This window comes from Mustela erminea, chromosome 17, assembly GCF_009829155.1.
Source record: "Mustela erminea isolate mMusErm1 chromosome 17, mMusErm1.Pri, whole genome shotgun sequence".
NCBI classification, from domain to species: domain Eukaryota; kingdom Metazoa; phylum Chordata; class Mammalia; order Carnivora; family Mustelidae; genus Mustela; species Mustela erminea.
Window position 1 is genome coordinate 43,698,517 of NC_045630.1, and position 17,188 is coordinate 43,715,704.

The following is a 17,188-nucleotide window of genomic DNA, read 5'->3' on the forward strand; positions in this document are numbered from 1 at the left end:
CCTGCCCTGGGGGAGTGGTGGGGAGAAGAGGCATTCTGTGCCTCAGGGAAGCTCCAAATGCTAGAGAGGACCCTCAGCCCCAGTCTGTGCGAAGAGGGAGACATAGTCCTGCCCAAAGGATGTTGCATCTGGTGGAGAAGAAATAGTCCCTGCTCAGTCAGCCGTAACACCCCCTACCCCCAGCAATGGCCACCAACTGGACAAACGCAGTGACTCCCCTAGGACAGCGCTAGAAACTGGTATGGGAATGCGCTCATGGAACTTGGTGATCTGGGCGGCAGTGGGCAGGAAAGAGAGGCAAGTCTTAGAAGACTCTTCAAAGGTGGAAAACTAAGAGGACCCTTCCAGTCTGGGGGCAGGAGAGGGCCCAGGCAAGGGCTCTGGGAGGACAGCTAGGAGCTGGCTGGCCTGGCCTTGAATCCTATGGGCTGGCAGGGATGGAGGGAGGTGGGGCTGGTTCTCTAAGAGAATCAGCCAGGGAAGACGGACGAAAGACAGAAAGCGCGGCAGACGGGCGCTCTGCATCTAGGGAGCCCCATTTCTGTCCCTGGAGGGGGTGTGGCCAAACCTGTTGCCTCTTCCTGGTCCTTTTCTTGTTCTCCCCTCCAGATGTGCTCGTCTGGACCAATGACCAGGTGGTTCACTGGGTCCAGTCCATCGGGCTGCGGGATTACGCAGGAAATTTGCAGGAGAGTGGCGTGCACGGGGCCCTGCTGGCCCTGGACGAGAACTTTGACCACAACACGCTGGCCCTGGTCCTCCAGATCCCCACGCAGAACACCCAGGTGGGCATCCTTGTTTCTCAGTCTCAACCTCAGGCTCCCTGCTCTGCCCCACTCTCCGGCTCTCTCCTGCTTCTGCGCATGGGTTTATGGATTTGTTGGGGGATTGTCCTAGGGGGGCTGTTTCAGAGGGGAATCATGATGGCCTCAAAACTCCAAGTGGTCCCGGTGCATAACCAAGGCATCTAGGGAGAACCAGTGTCCTTCACATACAAAGCCCACCCAGCCCAAGCCCTGCCATGGACACCGTGGGCACCCCACTTCCTCTCCCGACCCCATCTTCGCATTTGACACTCTGCGGCTATCTTTCCCTCACTCTGCTTTTCTGACCTTTTTCTTAGAGGGGGAACTAGTTCTGGGGCCTGAGGGGATCAGAGAGCCCACTGTCTCCTTTGTCTCCTGCCCTGAGGATCTGCTCCTGGGCCCCCAGGCTTGTGAAAGCTAAATATACCAAAGAATACGGCCCAGAGCCTCTCCGTGCCAGGACTGTGTCTCCCTGTCAACAGCTCAAAAGATGAGATGTCTCCTTAAATTACATTTCATAGTTATTATGGGGCTGCCATCCAAGACTCTATCTAAACTCTCTTGAACCTATTTATATGCTTGGCCTTTCTAACTTCCTGTGGGTGATGGACTCGAGAAGTACTACCTGTTGTGCAAAGTACTTCCTGATTTTATTTGTCCTGAACGTGCCCCAGTTGGGGCTCCCAGCAGGGGAAGGGAGGCTGCTGCCTCCTCCTGACTGAAGGGGTTTGACCCGGCCTCACCTTTTGTCATTTCATCGACTTTGATTGTGTTGCCTCGGGGCCCAGGCCTTTGTCACTCCAGACGGAGTGGTCTTAATTCTTTTAGGCTTTCCTCATATAGACGCGCCTCTATGCCCTGATCATTTTAGCTGCCCTCGTCTGGACTGTTTGCAGCTGTCAGGCCTCTTGAAATTCAGCCGCCAGAGCCGCGCAAGCTATTCTGGGAGCAGATGCGTGTTAGCTCGCGTGAGGGTCGGCTGTGTCGGCTCGTAGTTCTGGGGGTGGGGGGGCGCGGTGAGTTGGCCTTTTGGGCATATCGGGCGCCATGCAGGGCCCGTGTGTCCCGTAGGCCCTCTGCGGTGACCCCTCCAACCAGTCAGCATGGAGAGCACAGATCCTCTGTTCTCTAAGAAGAGCTGACGTCCCATGTCCCCCGTGGTTTTTCTGTACGTGCACACTTCCGACCTCCTCGGCTTTCTCGCCTGCTCCCACAGCTTGGGGAGACCTCTCTGAAGTTTTTGTCAGCTTCTCCTCCCACTGCCCAGAGGAGCGGTGTCATCCGGGTACGTGGACGTGGACTAAGCTTCTCCCTTCCCGTCCCTTAAGAGAACATTACGTTCTCGAGACTGACAGAGGCGGTCCTTAGGAAGCTCTGTGGTTGCCATTTTCCACCCAGAAACGAGCTTGTTCTTCTCCTTTGTTGCTCTCCTGTCTCTAAATGCGTCCGGGTTTTGTGGCCAGCAGTGCCTTTGCACAGAGCAGCAGGAGACCTCTCTGGTGCTTGCCGACCTTTCTGGTTTTCCTGACGGGTCCACTTCGCTCAGCTCTTAAAGAAAGTGGCCGCAGACCCGATGTGGAATTCTTCATCAGCAATGGTTAAAAGTATCCTGTGGCAGTTTCGAAAACTTTGTTGTTCCTGGCATTTCCCAAATCTGCTGATTTAGGCTCTTGGGAGGCCGAGCCCAGGCCTATAGGCACTAGTCAGCCCAGGGGCCACTAATGTCTGTGCCTGAGCAGTCCTCCTGGTTTAAAGTTTTGATGTGGAACCTTATGAAATATGTTTCTTTAAATAAACTAAATCCTTATTTTCCGTGATCTACGTGCTTACTGACCCTCCAGAAAGGGAGGAAGGCATGATTTTTCCCATACAGACAGAGTGTGAGGCCACGCGCTCTGTGGTCCCACTTTGTACAAAGTTACAGTTTTCCAGTGCGCTCTGTATGAAAGAATCCTAAGGTTTATAGTTTCACTTCCAAGAGTGCGCTGAGGTTTGTGTGAAGGCGCAGTATTAGGGCTCATGGGCTGAATGCACTGAATACTCCATCTCTGCTCTTGGGCCCTAACGGGGGGCAAGATGGCATCGAGGTCATTAACTCTACCCCTTCCATCTCTCCACCTCTAACCCTATGGACTCCAGGCACGCCAGGTGATGGAAAGAGAGTTCAACAACCTGTTGGCCTTGGGCACGGACCGGAAGCTGGATGATGTGAGTACTTGGCTGTGAATCAAGGGCCTTTGGGATTTGGGCACTGTTGGTTCGTTGGGTTGAAATTCATGAGTTGTGCTCTCCTTGGGCTGATGATTGGGGGGTGGCCTAGGAGAGGAGAGCTGAGGGGATGAGGATGAAGTCAGGGAGCTGGGGGAGAGGCGCACGGCCAGGCCTAGCAGAGTCTCCATGAACCTCCTCGTACAAAAACTAAAGGCTCCTATGTGCTATACTTCATCTAGCATCTTTCAGCTCTGCGCCCCACCGCGCTCCTAACCACACAGGATCGGAAGCTCCCCTCAAAGGCCATCTCTTTGGGATCACATCCTTTTCTTCATTTCTCAGACCCCATCTCTCAGTGCCTTTGGTACAGCACGACTCCAGCCTGCTTCTCAGGATTCCCATCCCGTGCTGGAGTGGTTGTTCCAAGGCCGGCGTTATGCCGAGGTCCTTAAAGAAGCATGTGCTTGCTCGTTCGGCCGTGGGGTTTGACACTCGGGCCCGGACGTGTTTCAGTGCTGCTTCCTCTGCGGTTCCTCTCTTGAGTTACCTTCCAGCCATGTTAAGGTTCTCCTCTCCTGGCCCCCACTTGGTCAATGAAAAGCCAACCTTTTTCCCTGGGTTTCATCAGGCCTTTCCCTGAGTTTAGGCTGGACTGTGTCCGGGGGGCCCTGGGCATTCTGAGCTGTAATGCTCCCTCCCAGTGGTGATGCCTCACAGAAGATCCCTGTTTCCTGAAGAGGCAGCCCCCTCCTCAGCCCTCCTCCCCCCTTCCCCCCTCCCCCTCCCTTCCTCCCTACTTACTTTCCCATCACCAGCCTTGCTTGGCTTTGCCTGTCAGGTCGGGCTGGGCTGCCTTGGGTCCAGACCAGTTAAAAAAAACCCCAGATTATTTATTTGTAACGTCTCCCTCTTCAATCAGATCTGTTTCTTTCTGTCTTCAAGGTCTGTGTAGCTTCCCTTTCTACATCCTCCTGCCCCACCCAGTGCCTCTGTTTGGACTTTTGGGCCTCTTTTTTGGGACACCTTTAGTGTCCACTACATATCAATTAGTCTTTCTCAGTTGGGTTTAACAGGGCCAGAGGCCAACTTTGTGGACTGGCTGTTCTGCTCCAGTAACAAGGACACACTCAACAATACACAGAATTTGTGGAGGGGTATTTTCTTCACAGAGGCACCTTGACATTTGGAGCATGTTATTTCCACACACATAATAGACGTGTGTATGCGTGTGTGTATGTACTCCTGTCAAGGAGATAAATTGCCAGACCCCACCAGCTGTCCCTGCTCCCAGAGATCTTAATTTTGCCAGTGCCTCTGCTGTGTGGACCCTCCTCTCATCCCCCACACACCTAGGATCTTAGCTTTCTTTGATGCTGCTTAGAAAAATGACACCTCTATACCTTAGCGTGGGGCTTTCTAATTAGAAAGCTATTTATTCCTTCAGTCCTTATAAAAATATTCTTTGAAGGTCTAATCTAGGCCAGGCATTGGCCCAGGCAGAGGGGTATAGTGGTGACAGACATCTCATTTTACGCTAACAGTCATCATGGGGGATGGGTTATTACCTCATGGGACTGACTGATGAGGAACTAAGCTCAAAGGTGTAGCTTACCTGCTGTCTCAGGCTGATGCGTGGCAGAGCAGGGATGGAACAAAAGTATCTGAGTCCTGTTCTCTCCCCTACATCTTGCTGCTTCCTAGAAGCATGCAGAGCTAGCCAGCCTCTCTGGCTTGAGACATTGGGCTCAATATTGAGTAGATGATGTCATCTTGGCAGCACAGAGGGATTTCTGGGATGCAACTAGGTGTGGGACTGCAGAGGACTGGTTTTTGCAGGAAGCTCAAAGTCAAGGTAATGGGAAGGAGGTGGGATTTGGTGGTGGCGGGTGCAGGGGAGGTCAGAGATCCAGGAACACTGCTTCCTGGCCAGACATCTAGTACAGCCTCAGCAACCTTGAGCTGTCTCTTGTACTGTTCCTCTGTCTGTTCTGGTTCTCAGCTTCCCCCTCTCAAGCTTCAAGGGTTGCATCCAATTCTCCCCTGACATGGAGAACAGAATTCCAGGGGAAAGAGGAGGGGAGCAGAAGGAACATCTATTAGGGGACAGGTGATACAGACATGTGTCTTAGGGTTGGCTGAAGGTGGAAGTGGGGGGGGAGGGGCAGGGACAGAGCGAGCGAGAGAGAGGCAGAGAGAGAGAGAAAGAGAGAGGGAATGCACTCTGGGCTAGGTTAAGGGGAGGATCATGGAGTGGACAGAAGCAATGAGGAAGGTTCCTGATGAACTCACGGGTGGGATGCCTGCATAGGAAGCCAGCTGCCATCCATTCATTTAACAAATATTTATTGAGGGCCTACTGTTCCCAAGCACTACCTTTGCAACTGGGGATATGTTGGTTGGAACAAAAAAGATGATGGTCTCTGTCCCCTCGAGCATAGAATTTGAAAGAGGGAAAGCGTTGAGGGAGCAGGGTGGAGGGGAAAGGAGAGGGAGAGCTTATTGCTAGATCGTAAGTAAATGGAAAAATGATACTAGGGTGAGTGCTGGGACAGAGGTCCATGGTGCCAAGAAGTGATAGGAGCCTTTGGCTTCTTCAGGGCACAAGCAGCAAACCCCAAAGGCTTAGGGGCGGGGAGGGGCTGTTGAGGTAAGAACTGGTGGGTTAGTGTCCCTTGCTCCTCTGGCAGCTCTTGGCCTGCCCCAGTTCTGACATCAGGGGTTGGTTTGGGGTTGGGGGGAGATTAGACATGGCTGCCAAGCAGGGTGGAAGTGGGCTTATCAGGGTGAGCTGGGGAGGCCTGTGTGGAGGAGCCTCCTGTAGGGTTATGGCTCTGGGTGCCCTTTGGCAGACAGAGTTTAGGGACTCAGCTGGCAGAGCGCAGAGGCCTCTGGAGCAGCCTGCCTCTGATGGGTCATTCACCTGATCCATCACTGTCCTAAGGTGATCTCACTGGATCCCACTAGGGACAGGCAGCCAGTCAAAGAGATAAGGCAGAGAACGTCCTTCCTATTTTACAGAAAGGGAAGCTTAGAGAGGTCGCTTAACTTGCCCAGGGACACAGAGCTAGTAAAATGGGTGCACTTCCAGCGCCCGGGGCCCAAGCCAGAGCGGAGGCAGGAGGGTTTGGGTGGGGGCTGGCCGCTGCCAGTTTCCCACGGGACGGACTAGGCTAAGTGGTGGGGGCGAGGGTTCGTGGGCATCCGCAGCCCAGGTTGAGATGACGGGGCGGGCAGGGAAACAGTTCAACTGCAGGAGGCTGCCCGACGGTGACAGGTCCGACCGCGGGGACCGCACCCCACCTGGAGACGGGGAGCCTCAGAGCCTGTTAGGGCCCCTGGGCGTCGTCTCCCTCCTCCCGGTCCATCTGACAGACGGAAGCCCGGGGTCCAATGGGGGAGGTGAGCCTGCCCCCCGCCGTCCCCGGGCGGGACGGGCGCAGCAGCCCCAGGAGCGACACGCGGGGGCCCTCCGCGCAGCAGGGAGTGACGGCCCCCGCGTGTCGCGTGCAGGGCGAGGACAAGGTGTTCCGGCGCGCGCCGTCCTGGAGGAAGCGCTTCCGGCCGCGGGAGCCGCACGGCGGCCTGCTCGGCGCCTCGGCGGAGACGCTCCCGGCCGCCTTCCGCGTGGCCAGCCTGGGGCCGCTGCAGCCCCCGCCCGCGCCGCCGAAGAAGGTCACGCCGGAGGGTGAGTGACGGGCCGCGCGAGGGGCCTGCGGGCGCCGCTGCACTAACGCTGCCGCCGGGCCGGCGGGCGGGCGGGCCCCGCCGAGCGCGCACTAACCGCCGCCCTGTGTTCTCCCGCGGCCGCCGACTCCTGCCAGCGGGGACGGCGGGCGCGCCGAGACTGGAGCCCTCCACGGTGCGGACCTACTCCTGCTGACCCCCCCTCCCGCCCCGGCCCTCGCGGGGGTGTGCCCGTGGCGCGGGGTAAGTGGGCCGGGCCAGGCCGCACGCCCCCCCGCCGCCACCGCTGCCGCCGGCCCCCAGCTCGCGCGCGCTGCCTCCAGCCTGGCTGTACCCCTCTGCCGCACCCCGCTTCCGCCGCCGCCGCCGGGGCGCCTGGTGCTTTTGCAAGCTCGCTGCTCGCCTGCATCCCCGGCCAAGACGACGCCCCGCTCACCGCGCAATTCCTCTTTCTCCCTCTCTTTCTCAGCTCGCTCCCACTATCTCTACGGACACATGCTCTCCGCCTTCCGGGACTAGCCACGGCCCCCAGGGGCAGCGTCCTCCGGCTGAGTGGGCTCAGCCGGCCCTGCCCCCTCCTGCTCGTTCCCCATCTTCTTACAACTCCTGGTCTCGTCCGTGACTTTCCAGTTGCCCTGGACCTCAGAATATACTCCTCCATCCCCTCGGCATCCCACTACCCTGAGTCCCACCGTGTGCCCTTTGTAAGTCTCTTGTGGCTGTGGCTGGGTGTCCGGGTTGTCCATGCTTGGGATTCTGCAGAAGGGACTGGATGACAGCAGCCCAGGGCCGGGTGTGACTTCATCCTCCTTCTGGACCTAGCCTGGTCTGGACTGTGACCTCCACCAGAGACCAGGATGCGGTGCCAGGGGCTAGGGATGGCCCTTCCAAGAAAATGGCACTTCAGACTCTGCCTTGCTCAGGCCGTGGGGCCTTCCCGTCCACGTGCGCATCCCAGCTGTCTGACATCTGGTTTCAGTACTCCCAGGATCGCACCTTTCCCCAGCTCATCTCCACCAGGGCACCTCCTGTCTCCAGGACCTCCTTGGGGTCTGGGAGGGGCTGCAGAAGGCCCCGTTCTCTCTCAGGATGGTGAGGCTGGGGAGGAGAAAGGCTAAGGTGTGATTCCAGGCCTTCGCTTAAGATGAAACCCAGACGTGATTTGAGGATGAATCTGAGAGAAACGGGCTCCTGATCTTTGAGCCAAGGTTAAGGATGGGGAAACTCTCAGCCCTCCACCCAGTGAGAGGTTCAGGTCGGTCAGCCGGAGGGAGAGCCAAGTGCCTGTATCAGCCTTAAGCCTCAAAGGCAGTGGGAAGGTGTCCTGTCCTGCCCCAGCCATAAGGAGTTGCTGCTGGGGCAGGGCTGGTGGGGGGTGGGGTTGTGTGGGGTCTTGGCTCTGGGGCAGAAGAGAGCTACCTGTGCACTGCCCACTCCGTTCCCAGTGTTCCCTCCCTTGCTGTCCTCCTCTCCCCACCTCTTTAGTAATCCAGCCCCTAAGAATATACATGATGGGTGGGTTGAAGAGACATTGAGCTACAAATCGGATTTGGGAAAATGTAGTGTGAAGCTTTCTTCTCCGGATCTCTTGGGAAGAAAATAAAGCTTTCCCTTCTGTGAGTCCTGTCCTAGGACGAGGAAATCCATTGTTGGTGAAGGCCGTCACTCTCCTACTTGTCCCTGGATCACCTACCGCTGGTTCAGGGCACTTTTGGTGTGCAGGGACCACCTCCTCCGGAAATTCCAGAGACACCCCACCCCCTCCACCGCCGCCAGCCTCCATCACTTTAATTGCTTTCCTCAGCAGTGTGGTGGCAGCCGGGGCTTGGGGGTACAGGTCCCGGTTTGGTTGGAATGCCATTCCCAAGAAATCCCTCCTCCTTACTCACTTCCTCATCCTGCTAAAATGCCTGGAAGTGTTTGAGACCCAAGTTCAGGGTGAGTTGATAGACCCCAGTAAGAGGAGGGGAAGAGTAGCTGGAGCCAGTTTCCTGGAGAAGCGCCAGTGCCAAGCCGTCCTCCAGGTGACTGAGCAGCTGGTTTGCAACCCGATCGACATGGGTTCTGAGCAGGGGCTCGGCTAGCAGGTGGGGTAGTGGGTCTGAGCACCCTGGCCAGAATGAGTGATGGAGCCTGGGGCAATGCCAGGGCTTGGAGCCCTCTGCTGTTTTTCAGTAGAGAAGATGTCCACCCGTGCTGGGGCCGAGTGGGCTCCCGGGTGTGGGCACGGCACCAGCTGCTCTGTTCTCCCTCATTGTTCCTTGCCCTCCCTGCTCGGCAGTCGACTGCAAATGGAGCTGGAGGCGTTCTTGAGCAGAAAATGAGTGGGATGGAGGGAAAAGGCCCCAATTCCTGGGTAATGGAGGTTGAGATTATGGAGAACCCTTAGATTCCTAAGATTGGTGGAGGTGGGGACCACCAGGCCATCTGACTGCTGGCAGGGGACTTTTGATGGACCAGCCAAGTGAGAGACTCAGCCCCAGCTTCTCCTCTACACCTTCGCCCTGTCATGGTTGCCCAGGTACCTGGGTCTATTCAGGGCGTCCTGGGAAGTATTGCAGGGAGGTGAGGGGCAAGAGAACTCGCACATACAGTGCCAGAAGGCTGTTGTCCTGGTGGCTCTCTTGCCTCACAGTCAGTGTATTTTCTACTTGGAAAGTTGTTGCCAGTGCCCTGAACGCCCCCCTCACCAGCCTCGTGTATCTCGTCGGTACCCCTCTCAGTACTGTACTGGCTCAGTGCATCAGGAGTGGGTGTGTGGGTGTGGATGAGTGTGAGTGTGCGTGTGTACGTACCAATAAACAACCTGGTTTTAAGACAGCCTACACGTGGCTCTGGTCTTTTTTTTTTTTTTTCACCTTAGACCTCAGCAGACCTGTCCAGCTTCCTTCATCATCCTCAGGGCTGTGCTCCCCTGGGAAGTAAACATCTGAGTTTTAAAGACATCAAGTCAGGAACCTTCTGTTTATTTTCATACCCATGGGACTGCTGGAGAAGCTTATGTTCAGGTTGCTTGTGTCAAGGGAGTTGAGGACAAGGAGTGCGGAGCCCCGATGCTGGGCTTGCACTTCTTCCTCTTCTTCCTCTCTGCTCGCACTGTTGAGCTCCGCCCTCCTCCTGCCCTCCAGGGCCACTGTGCCCCTGCTTCGATCCCCGCCGGCTCACGCTGCAGCAGCCCTCACTGCCTGTGGATCAGAGGCCCATCCCCTCCACATGGTATGACGGGCTGCCTGTGACTTGGCTCCAGTGTCCCCTCCCTCACCAGTCTGAGTCCACAGAGTTCCAAAACGTCTGACCCCCAACCCCATCACCAGAAGGCAACAAGAATGCCTCTTGCCTTCCTTTGCAGCGATGAACCTTCCAGACCCACGTAGAGCATCAGAGGGGAGGCATGGCCAGCTCCTCCCCAGCAGAATTACATAAGCAACAACCCTTTGCTCGCTGGCACTCTACACCACCATGCTCTGCAGGCTTTCTCCTCGTCCGTTCCCATGGGAGCTGTGAGGAAGCCCCTTGGGTCTGTCTTACCGATCTCGTGATCCCTAGATGGACACACTCGAGTAAATAAATGAATCAATCTTATCTCAGGGTTTTTTTTATGAGGATTATTATTAAATAAAGTAAAAGTTACTGGGAACTATTGTGTGCCAGACCCCATTTAAGGATGCTCAACGTATTAGCTCATTTAATTCTGCAGCCCTGTGATGTGTTTATTGGCTATTTTGCAGGACAGGAAATTGTAAGGCTGAGACCACACAGCTGGTCAGAGACAGATGTAGGTTCCAGAACTAGGCTTTCTGACTGCAGTGCCTTGTCCTCACTACAATATATATGTTAAAACTTCTGACTTAAAGCCAGGACTGCCTACCAAGTGTTATTTGCTTCTCTCTCTCTCTTTTCTTTGCTTCTGTTTTAAGTGAGCTCAAGCCTCTGTCCCTTGGCTCAGCCTGCTCCAGCTCCCTTTCCCAAACCCACACTCATGTGTCACTTGGCTTCTATGGTCTTCTTTGGACTGTGTTTCTTCTGCTCACCTAAATTACACTTCAGAGCAGTGTAATACACCGTATCCTTCCCAAGGCTATCACTATTCCAGACACTAATGGCACAGGGTGGCAGAGTCCATAGGCACAGGGGACAGGATGGGAGCCAGACAAGGCAACCTGTGACCCAGGGAGGGCACCCAGAGAAGGGAATATGCTGGCCTAGTGCCTGCAAGCCTATGGGGGGATCCCCTCCCAACCACTCCATGACCAAAGGTAGAACTGACCAGCCTTGGTGACCAGCTGGCTGCAGGATAAGATCCGAAAGAATCGGAACAACTTTTTTTGGACTGAAAACTATTTCCCAGTGTTGGATCCACTGGGATGGGGAAGGTAGAAGGAGCAAGCATGTGGGGAAATGTAGGTTTAGTTGTAGACACGCTGAACTTTCTGTCAATATTTGTAGAAAAGAAAGAAGATTCTAGGTTTCCATCTTAGAATACTTTCCTTTGCCTTCCTTAGGAATGCTCCAAGCAGAGCGAGAGGCCAAGAGCCTGGGTCTAGTGGTTGCCTGTGGCTGGGGGGTGAGGCACAGCCACTGTTGTCGTGCGGTGGAGATTGGGGGTTCCCACCCACGCCTGGGCTGTGGGTCCTTAGCCAAGACTCCAGCTGAACCTGGAAGCTTCAGTCCTTCTTCAGCTCTGGTGTACCACCAGGCATCCCAGCTCCAGCCTGGAGTCCAGAAGCCAGGAAGTCAGACAAGTCCAAGGGATAGGACGTGTTGGTGATAGGGGGATGGGGCATGTTGGTGATACGGTTTATTCATGAAAGGGACACCTGATTTGAGAGGGCTCCTCTCTCGCCCTCCATTGTCCCCCTCCACCTCCCTCTCCAACTGGTCCAACCAGCTACTACACCGGCAGCACTGAAAAGGTTTTCCAGTTTGCCAGATAGATGACTGAGAAGTTGGATACCTAAGCAACCCATAGTATTGGAAACAACAGCTAGTCCTGGAAGCATTCTGCAGTTCATGCTAATTAGTTAAACGCTCTGAGAAGTCCCTGTTTACACACAGACAACCAGTACGCCAATTCTTGAGTAATTCTTATCTTTACGTTCTAGAGGATTCCCGGAAGTCCATTATTAGGTAACATTTGATTAACCGGGTTTGATTCATTGCAGGTACTTCCACTGGAGACTGGATTTAAGCTAATTTCCCTAAAGAACTACCACTCATTATTCATTAATTGGAGTCTTATCTGTAATTTAATTGGAAAGGCTAAGCATCTAGCCCGGGAAAGGCTCAGTGCGTTGATGACAGTTGTGTATTCTGTGCAAATAATGGCTGAGATTGAGCTTCTGTTTGCAAAGTTTGCTGTTCACACCTGTGAGATCCCAGCACCTTGTTGCTCTGGTGGGAGGCTTAAGGACTTAAAGACCAAAGAAGAAATAGGTAGACCATGGCCACCGCTAACAATGGTCGGGAATGTTGACCCTGATGGCCATTGCTGAGGACTGTTCATTTTTATCAGGCTAGGAATATGAGCCTCAGTTTCCAATTGATGTGATAAGTGAAGAAGAATAAGCTTAAAAAAATATATCCAGCCACTCCAGAGCCTGTCAGCTGTGTAGCAGAGACGAGTACACTTGTCCTTGGCTGCTCCTAGGCCCCCAGTGAGAAGCAGGGTGACTGGTGGGATTGTATCCACCTGGGAGCTTGGGAGGCAGCAGGGACAGAGGAAATGAACTTGAGGGAGACCCCCCCCCCCGCCCCGCCGCCTTGAATGTGGAGTTCAGTGTTTTCAGTGGGTAGTGAGGGAGTGAGTGTAGATTCGAGAGCCAAGATGCTGCACCCAGGCCTGTGGCTTTCCTTGTCTCCAAGGGCAGTGAGTCAGGGGATGCTGAGGGTCCTGCAAATGATGTAGGTATTCCTCTAAGGCCCTTCCAGAGAAGGTAAGATTATAAACACAGGGACACAAACGCAAGAAGATCCCACAGAGGGGGCAATGAAGCCAGTCTGTGACTCCCAGCAGGCCCAGCTTTGACTGGTTGGAAACAAATGGGCCCCGGGGCTGCCTTCTGCACCCTCACCTTGGTCTGTGAGCCTGCTCTGCCCTTCTCTTCCTTAGGCAGAGCTTCTGGGAGCAGGGGGTTGACATCCCTTTTCAGGAGCAAGGTGAGAGGGCAGATGTGGGGGAGATGGCCCTGCTGAGCCCAGAGCAAGTGCAGAATGGGTCCCAGAGTCTGGGGGTCAAACTGGGCAAAGCCCATTGTCAGGGACCCTGAAGAATTGAGTGGGGGCTAGAATGTATCACGCTCCAAATCCCCAGACTCCTGTAATGATTCTGAAACTTGTAATTTGCAGTAAATCAGGCAAATTTAGCCTAAAGCAGTTGGAGTTAATAAAATTTTTAGTAGATGCTCATGGTCCATTCAAATTCTAGCTTCTGCTCTCTCCCCAGCTCGTCGTTACGTAATTTCTGTCCAGAATCTCAATTCTCCACCCACCTTCTCCCTTTAGCCTGTAGTTGGAAGATAACATCCCACGAAGAGAACCCCAGCTTCTCTTCCGCTGATTGTTCCTTGTGAGCACCCCCCCGCCCCGTCCCCCACAGAACCACCTTCATCCTCTGAGCTGTGGGCAGGGGCCAGGATCCTCTTCAGCTTGGAGGGATGGAAGGGTGTGGCAAGGGGACACTCTGGTTGGCCTGCAGGGAAGTGGCAGTGTCTGACCTCCATCAGGCTGATTTATTCACCTCCCACTTTCTGGGAGGGCTTCTGGTAATGTCACACCAGAGAGGAGGCAGGGATTAGGGAGGGGAAACCCACAAATTCCCTCTCCACAACTCTGCCTGCTGGCTGTGGGATGAGCGCTGGGCATAGAGCATGGTCATTAGTTGGAAGGGACGGGACCCCCGGGCTTGAAAGCGGAGCACGTAGACTGTTGCAGTGTCCGTGAATAAGGAAGCCGCCACAGAACACGGGCCAGGCTTTCCTCCAGGCCTTGAGGGGTTTGTGGATCTGGTCTTTGCCCAGCTAGTGCACCACACCCAGCTTCCTTCATAGGGGTAACAGGAGCAGGGCTCCCAGGACTTGGTGACCACAGCAAGAGAGTTGCCTCAGCTGCTTTTGAAGCCCCACTAAATCCAGTCCTTAGGAGGCACCTAAGAGGGGCAGGGGCAGGAGGGGCAGGCATGCCCCCATCATCACAGACGCTCTTCTAGCACCCAGTCTTTATTCATTTTTTAAAAAAGAAATCCAAATAAGTTAGCAAAAAAAAAAAATTACAAAACAAGGTCAAAACCACACGATGCTTAGTTAAGAAAAGAAATCACCCCAAGAGCCCCTGCCCCCCTCCCTGCCTGTCCCTGGCAGCTCGTGCACAGGAGACCTTGGTCAGATGGCAGCTTTACAAACAACACAAAACATAAAACCACTGGAAGGTTCCCAGTATTCACTGCAAAAGCTTGGCCCCCCAGGGACTTGGGAACAGAGGGTTGTTCCTCTCCCTTTCTTCTCTCTCGATTCAGGGCAGGCCCAGCCCAGCCACTGGCATTGGGAAGAGACAAGAACAGGAGATGCACACAGCTCGTGCTGGCCAGGACACTGTCTCCGGCTCTCAAACCGCTTCTCTCAAGGGGGTGGAATTGGCGGCATTATGAACAAAGGGAAGCTCCTGAGTTTGCCCCCTGAGATGGGGCACACACGAGGGGCACTCTGGTCCCCTGCTTCATCTCCCCGGAAACAGGATGCTCCTTGCTGTAGGGGGTCAGCTACAGGAGAGTAGCCGTTCCCTCTCTGGGTGGTGAGTTAACCTTATATGGATGAGGAAGGGGACATTCTGGCATTCGGCAGCCCCGGGGCTGGCTTTCTGGCATCAGGACAGCCTGGCTTAGGAAGCCCGTGCTGCGGGAGCGGTGGCATCTGTGGCCAGCGTGGGGGCTCCCACGGACACCCGGCCTGGCAGACGGTCTCAGTTAGGCATGGTTTCATCTGGGAAGGCCACAGAGACGTCTTCCACTGTGATGCTGTCCACAATGGAGGTGAGCGAGTGCAGGTTGTGGGCGTCGGCAGGATCAGCTGTGAGCAGGTGATCTGTACGGAGAAGCAGGGAGGATGTTACCTGGGTGATGAAGGGGGTGTCGAGATCCAGGACAGGGACTGAGCTCTTTGGGGGTGGCGCAGGTTTTCCCGGACAGATGGGTGAGCAAAACTCAAGAATCCTACTCCCCAGCCCATGCCTTTCCCAGCGCTCCGCACCCGCTCGTGTGTATCTGTGTGTGTGTGTAGACTGAACACATATGCCTCCTCTCTGAACTCCCCTAGTTGGGTTAGAATTTGAATGCAGCTACTCTGTGGTGGGGCCAGGACGGCGTCTCCTGGGAGACTGGAACTGCCTTGTGCTGGCCCCGTTGTGCAGGACTGACTCAGCGATTCCCAGGGACCCCTGAGGCAGGGACATTCTCCTCTCCATGGAGCAGGTCAGGCCCCAGGCATGGGCTGGGGAGCTGCAGGAGGCCTAGACCGGTCCTTAGCTGGTCAAGATCTCAAGGAGGCATAGGGCCTTCCGGCCCATGGTTTGGGACCCTGGGTTCAGCCGTTCCCTGGAGACACCAAGGGAAGAGGACTGGAGCAGACAACTGGGCCTAGAGACAGGCCGATGGGGTTGAGCCAAGGTTTGGAGGGTCTCACTTACCTGCTGTGTTGGGGCCAAACTCCAAGGTGCTGCCCCACTCTGGACTGCAGGAGGCGCTGTGGGAGCTGCATTCGCTGGGCACCTGCAAGACAGGGCGAAGGCCCAAGGTCAGAGCACGGGCCATTTTTGGTGATGTCTTTCTGTCCAGTTCCACGGGGTGAAAGCTCCCATTGTGGGGTTGGACAGTGGGCCACAGGCTGGAGCGCTACCGCCCAGGGCAGCCCCCAGCCTCAGGATCTTCATAGGCAGCAACTTTCATGCTCCTGCCTGACCACAGAGCCCCTGCTTCCAGGCCTTTCCTGGCCTCCATCCGGGGTGGTGAGTCCGTCTTCACAGGACACCCAGCCTAAAGGGGTCCCAGATTTTCCTGACCCTAGGATAAGGATGGAGGAAGCAGGTGCGGGTCGGCTGGGGCTCTGGGAAAGCCACTGGGTAGGTGTTTTCTCCGCTCAGCCACATACCCAGGATGGCGTGGGGTGGGGGTACAAAGTGGTCCTTGGCTGTGCCTTTCAGACCCCAACCCCAGGCACCGTGATGATCCCTTGCTCCCACCCAGGCTGACTCTGGACTTGCTTTTGGATCCCCTTCTTCAGTCCTCTGCCACCCCCCTCCACATCTGCTTCTACCCACTGCCTTTAGCCTGGCCGGAAAGGACAAAGGGACACCAGAGGTCAGTTGGACAGCCCCGTTCTGACGAAGGGACTGGCCCATAAGATCCCACCTGTCACCTGCTCCCACCCTCTGACTGAGCACCCCCCCCAAGGGTCATGATGCTGTCCAGGGTCTCCTGTGCCCCCTGCCCCCGGGGCAGCCGGGGTGGGACAGCCACTTACCCCTGGCTGGGGCCCGCCGCCAGCCCGGTAGCGGAGGTCCCGCTCTTCCTGGTGGAGGGAGCTGAGCAGGGCCTGCAGGCGCTCGATGTACTGGATGGCACTGCGCAGGATCTCCACCTTGGGCAGCCGCTGGCTGGGGTTGGGCAAGGTGCTCCTTTTCAGAGCCTCGAACGCCTCGTTCACCTTCTTGAGCCTGCGCTTCTCCCTCAGCGTGGCCGCGCGCCGCCGGTCCACCGACACCGACTTCCTCTTACACACCTTGCACGCCCACGGCAGGCACTGGCCCAGGCAGTGCTCGGGGGTCCCCAGCCCCTTGTCCTCGAGGGGCCCTCGCGCTTCGGGGCTCAGGCTGAGCTCGGCCCGCTCGTAGCCCGGCGGCTCGAAGGCCTGGAGGTGGACGGGCAGGTAGTTCTCCCCGTCATAGAAGTGGGGCTCCTGGTAGAAGTAGGGGGAGGTCTCATACAGCTCCATGGGGTCGGAAAAGACTCGTTCCCCAAGCTCCTGCAGCCCCTCACGCCAACTGCTGGGTGCCATTTAAACCCTCCCCGCTGGCATGGAACCAGAGATAAATATAGCCAACGCCGCAGAAACCTGAGCCCCCCCTAAGCTGTTGCTGCACATCAAGACGTTTACAGTGGATTAGATGCGACTCCCCTTCCCTCTCCCCGCAGCCCCACCCCACCCAGCCTCCTGCCCCAGCCTGGGCCGGCTCCTGTGCACGGGGAGGGAGGCCATCGGTGTAATTTGATTAGTTTTCATTTCTCAGCAGCCCCTGTGGGGCAGGGGAGGTGGGGGAGGACACACATTCTCTCATCTGCTCCTTTCAATTACTCCTAGCTGGGCGGCCTGCCTGGTTTCTCCTTGCGAGTCCCGGAGAAGTGCCGTGGGGGTGGGGGAGAGCCGGGGGAAGGGAACAAGGAAGGGCAGGGTTCAGGCTGGAAAGGGCCTGAAGAAGTCAAGGTGTCCGTCCCTCTGCTT

General features: G+C 56.0%; 2 protein-coding genes across 4 annotated transcripts in view; one reads left to right on the forward strand and one right to left on the reverse strand.

Annotated features, from left to right (window-relative positions):
* The window catches only part of PPFIA4 (PTPRF interacting protein alpha 4), a 46,558-nt gene extending 39,237 nt beyond the window's left edge, over positions 1-7,321 (forward strand). For 2 of the 3 annotated variants that reach the window (XM_032317881.1, XM_032317882.1), the window contains 4 exons: positions 610-785; positions 2,946-3,014; positions 6,528-6,702; positions 7,171-7,321. In XM_032317881.1, coding sequence (XP_032173772.1) covers positions 610-785; positions 2,946-3,014; positions 6,528-6,702; positions 7,171-7,220 — 470 coding nt within the window. In that variant the 3' untranslated portion in view covers positions 7,221-7,321. Of the gene's footprint in view, positions 1-609; positions 786-2,945; positions 3,015-6,527; positions 6,703-6,838; positions 6,945-7,170 lie in introns of all 3 variants that reach the window. The other variant, XM_032317880.1, reaches the window with a different exon arrangement.
* Positions 7,322-14,557: 7,236 nt separating this feature from the next.
* On the reverse strand, positions 14,558-16,765 carry MYOG (myogenin). The gene is made up of 3 exons (XM_032319133.1): positions 16,211-16,765; positions 15,378-15,459; positions 14,558-14,776 (listed from the first exon to the last, which is right to left on the reverse strand). The coding sequence occupies exons 1-3, from the start codon at positions 16,742-16,744 to the stop codon at positions 14,655-14,657; spliced, it is 738 nt and encodes a 245-aa protein (XP_032175024.1). The 5' UTR covers positions 16,745-16,765; the 3' UTR covers positions 14,558-14,654.
* Positions 16,766-17,188: the final 423 nt, after the last annotated feature.